This window comes from Hakea prostrata, chromosome 5 (assembly GCF_041222555.1).
Source record: "Hakea prostrata isolate BN-2017 chromosome 5, UWA_Hpros_2, whole genome shotgun sequence".
Taxonomy (NCBI): Eukaryota; Viridiplantae; Streptophyta; class Magnoliopsida; order Proteales; family Proteaceae; genus Hakea; species Hakea prostrata.
Window position 1 is genome coordinate 57,928,817 of NC_142604.1, and position 4,304 is coordinate 57,933,120.

Sequence of the window (4,304 nt, forward strand, 5' to 3'; positions counted from 1 at the left end):
AATACTAAACCTAATAGAAGTAGACCCCACAACAAACCTATTCAACGAAAACCAATTTGAACTAAACTAAACTAAACTTTCAATTTAATGTTCTCATGCAAACCAAAATGGACCAAAACCCAAACTAAACCCAACCAGTTAAGTCATCTTCTGTATATGCCTGTCATTACAAACCACAGCCATACACTGATAGACATGTCTCAGTCTGACCACAACCATACGGCACCTTTAGCTGCCGGTCCCATAGATATTGGCCAAAGTGCATCATTATCCAAGGTGAATGCTCCTGCTATATATCTCTGCTTATCCCTGTTTAAAAGGGTACATGGAAAATACTAGAACCTAAGAGGATATATGAATTCAAAGGGAAAATGATTTTTTTTATATTTTGTATTTCTATATGTTTAATACTTTTTAACGTTGGTGGATGGCTGACGCTTACATCGCTGCAGACGATTCGAATCTACATAAGCAGCCCTAGGTTTTATGTGGGTTGAACTCGTCATAAGTGTGATTGAATGGACTAATATTATTGCATCCATGGTACTTCTTCTTCATAATGGGTTGGTTTTATCGAATAAGCAACCCCGGCCTTGGATCCATCTACCCTTATTAAGCACCTTCAATCATATTTATCATTGGAACAAAAAAGAAAATCATAATTTGTCATAAGCTAGAACCATGAAGAGAACAACCATATATATTTGTCATATCCTAATTAATTAGTATAGAGAAGGATCTGGATGATCTATAAATACAATAGTGCGAAAATAGATTCAAAGTGAAATGATCTTGGATGTACGTGTGGATACCAGTTGCTAAGACAGAAAGCTTTTTCTTCTGGTGGGGCAGCCACGGCAGTACAGTTGATGAACTACTTGGCTAAGAAAGCAGATAAATGGTAACAGAAGGTTGATGCTTTTTCTCAGGTGGGGCAAACTTCTGGTAGTTCCCAAGATCAGATCATTCTGGTAACATAGGAGTCATCATCATATGTAAAATGTGTTCAGGTCCTACAGTAAACACAACAGTAGAAGAAAAGAGAAAGAAAAAAAAGGATCAAAGACAACATAACTAGGAGCTAGAAATATTCACTAATTATTTTTTTAGTGATACATCCGGATGATGATCATCTAATCAAGGACTGAGACTGAACCAGCCAGTACCACAGTGGTTAGGGTTGTATTCAGGGGCTGTTGATGGCTGCAGGTCAGATTGATGATCTGAAATCTTAGCAAACCGACCTCTAACCCTTGGCCTTATCTCAGCATATTTCTTCCTGGATTCATAACGAACTTGCTTATCATAGTTCCTCGTTGCTTTCTTTTCTCTGTACCTCAAGATCTTAGCTTCTCTCTCTGCTGAAGAATTACTGTCTCCTTGGCTTGAATTTGCTTTGTTATTGACCTCCTTTGCATGCCCAGTTGAAGCATCATTCAGAATGCTTCCCCAGAATGTAACCTACAAAAATTCCAATATTTTCACTAAAATCAATGCATCTCTCTATATTTGGAGGACTTCGGACTCTTCTGCACAAATATTAGTGGTCTAATTGTTTTCCTCTCCAAGGGTGATGTGACCCCATGGTTGCAGACCTGCTCCAACCATTAATATTTAGAAAAGTCAATGCATAGTCACAATAATTTTCAAAATAACATAAATATACACAACAACAAAAAATTTATTGGTTTCGTAAATATTTCTTTTTGTTTGGATATTTTAGTGAACTCTTTCCTGTTGGTTTCATAAATATCTGTCTAAGTTCTGACATTTTCCAAAATATCCTGTGGGAAGATTCCAACTCCTTGCCTTTGGTTGGGGTAGGAGGAACATATATGGCTGTTGCAACCCAGGCAGCAAGCAGCAGCCAATTTTGACTCCCCTCACAAGTCACAACACCCCAAGAAGGAAGAGAAAACTTAGTTGTATAATCTTGAATACATCAAGAGCTACCCAAGAAGAAAAATAGAGTAGCTAAGGAGAAGGAGCTAAAAATTAAGACATTGGATTGCAACTAAAAGAGTATTAAAGATCAGATACTCACGGCAGAGGCACTAGGTGCCACCTGCGGCATGACAGGAAGAACCGTGGGACGTGATCCACCACTAGGAAAACCTGAAGAGCTGGTGTTGGTGTTGGAGTTGGTGTTGGTGTTGGTGCTGGTGGTGCTGGTGGTGGTGTTAGACCAAATATCAAGTGTTAAAGGGATATTGGTACGAGTAGGGTTCTTTTGATATTTGTTGCCCGCAGGAGATTCAACACAAGTATCTTTGTGTCCAAAGAACTGAAACTCCTGTAATCCACCGCCACCAGCTGGGCTGTGCCTTGAGGAGGATAGCCACATGCGAGGACTAATGTAATCTGAAACTTGATGAGGAACCATGCATGAATAACGCAGACAAGTGCTGCAACAAGCCATTCCATAATTATAACAAGCCTCACATAACTGAGAAGAAGACATCTGAAAGAAGAGCTAGCTGAAGGAAATTAAGGGTGGAAGAAGAAGAAGAAGAAGAAGAAGAAGAAGAAGTGGGTTTTGAGGTGTGAGCTAGCTGTGAGTGTTCCTCTTTAAATGGGTGGATGGTTTGTGCTGGTAACCAATTACAACCAAGTAACAGATTTGAATAATTTTTAAAGGGTTTCCTTACGTGGCAGATTCCTGCTACTTTTTATACTGCAAGGACAAAAAAGGGACATAAAGTGTCAAGGGTGGATGGGTTTGGTACTACAAGCCAATGACAACCAGGGACATGATTTGTATAATCTGGGTTTTCCTGGGAAGGAATCTTTGCTGCTAACCAATCAGAACCAAGTATATGATTTAATTTATATAATCTATATTTTCCTACTTGGCAGATTCTTCTCTTACCTTCGATCTTTATTCCATATGATTTTCTTTCTAAAAAGTGCATGGCATAATAATAATAATAAGCTGGATAAGAGAATGGACTGGAAGTCTTGTGTCGTACCTGTTCAAATTGATCACGCGGGAGGATGGCTGATTTGTACTCATGTAAAGTTTTCATTGGTCCAAGTGTGTGCTTCTTTGCTTGGTGCATGGCCTCCTTTCTTCTTTCTTCTTTCTTCTTTCTTCATCCACCCACCCCTTCTCATGACTCATGACTCATGAGGAGGGAGGCCCCAGCTACCCCAGTTTTTGTCTTCTCTTCTCTTCTCTTCTTTAGTTCATTAGAATTTACGATAACTTCCAAAGGGGAAGAGAAAATTGCAACTTCATCTTTGATTTGACACATGATAAACCATAGAAGTTTTGGTATCTAGGGACTCTCTTTTCTTCCATTAGAGAGGATGCTTTAGAGGCCACACATTAAAGCTGTGCTAGCTTATTGTGCTCTTTAATTCTAAGTGCTTCTCATGTTTAAGTTGTGGTACTCAGATTTCTACAGTTGATTAGATTGACATTAAGATGTGTATGACACAACCTACTCGTACGATGTCTCCCTATCACTCCCCGTGCCTTAGTGAAGTGTTGAGCAACTTGAGCTCCCTAGCTAGAGATGATCTAAATCCCTTCTTTATTAACTCATTTGGCAGCATCCGAAAAGCTACAAGGACCAGGGAGACACTTCATAAAATTCACTAAATCCCTAGAAACACTTTAAAAGTATCTGTGAAGAAACTATGGCTGCAAGCCTGCAATTAGGTCAGGTTTTGCTGGGTTTCTTGGAACCCTAACCTGCTAACTGTAACCACAAAATAGTAAAACAGTCTATAGTTCCATATTACATGTTGCCATATATTTCATTAAGAATATCCCAAAACGTATTAGGGGCCTGACCTAGCCCATGTCAAATGTTCAACTTTCACACGGCCAAAACCTTAGTCTAGGGCACCCTTACCCAACCGTAACCTATCTTTAGGGTTAGAATTTTGTGACTAATCCCTATTCGAGCTCAAAGGTGGCTTGTATCCCTATAAGAAACAGCAGGCTTAGATGATTAAGTCCATATATGGATGCAAAACACACAAAGGCTTGCCATGTTTGATATGATTTCTAGAGGGCAATATCAGTCGATGATGCATTCCAAGGAATCACACCAAACACAACATAGTACTCAAATGGAAAAAGCTGCTGTAGGAGATTGGCTTCTACTTGTGACATATCCTTTTTCAATGACGAGAATGTGTTGAAAAGGAAAACTTCTCAAATTTCCCCTAACCTTCATTCCCTGGAAGCTACGATAACTCAACTGGTGGACATAATGCTGTGTTAATCACATCTTTCCCACAGGGACATCAAAGAGCCCTCAGACCCTCAACTATAAACAGAGATTTCCACCACG

General features: G+C 39.5%; 1 protein-coding gene across 1 annotated transcript; it reads right to left on the minus strand.

Annotated features, from left to right (window-relative positions):
* Window positions 1–797: 797 nt before the first annotated feature.
* Window positions 798–2,461, minus strand: LOC149016769 (uncharacterized). Its single transcript, XM_089157332.1, has 2 exons — window positions 2,045–2,461; window positions 798–1,461 (listed from the first exon to the last, which is right to left on the minus strand). Exons 1-2 carry the CDS (start codon window positions 2,459–2,461, stop codon window positions 1,138–1,140), a joined length of 741 nt encoding a protein of 246 aa, XP_089013458.1. The 3' UTR covers window positions 798–1,137.
* Window positions 2,462–4,304: the final 1,843 nt, after the last annotated feature.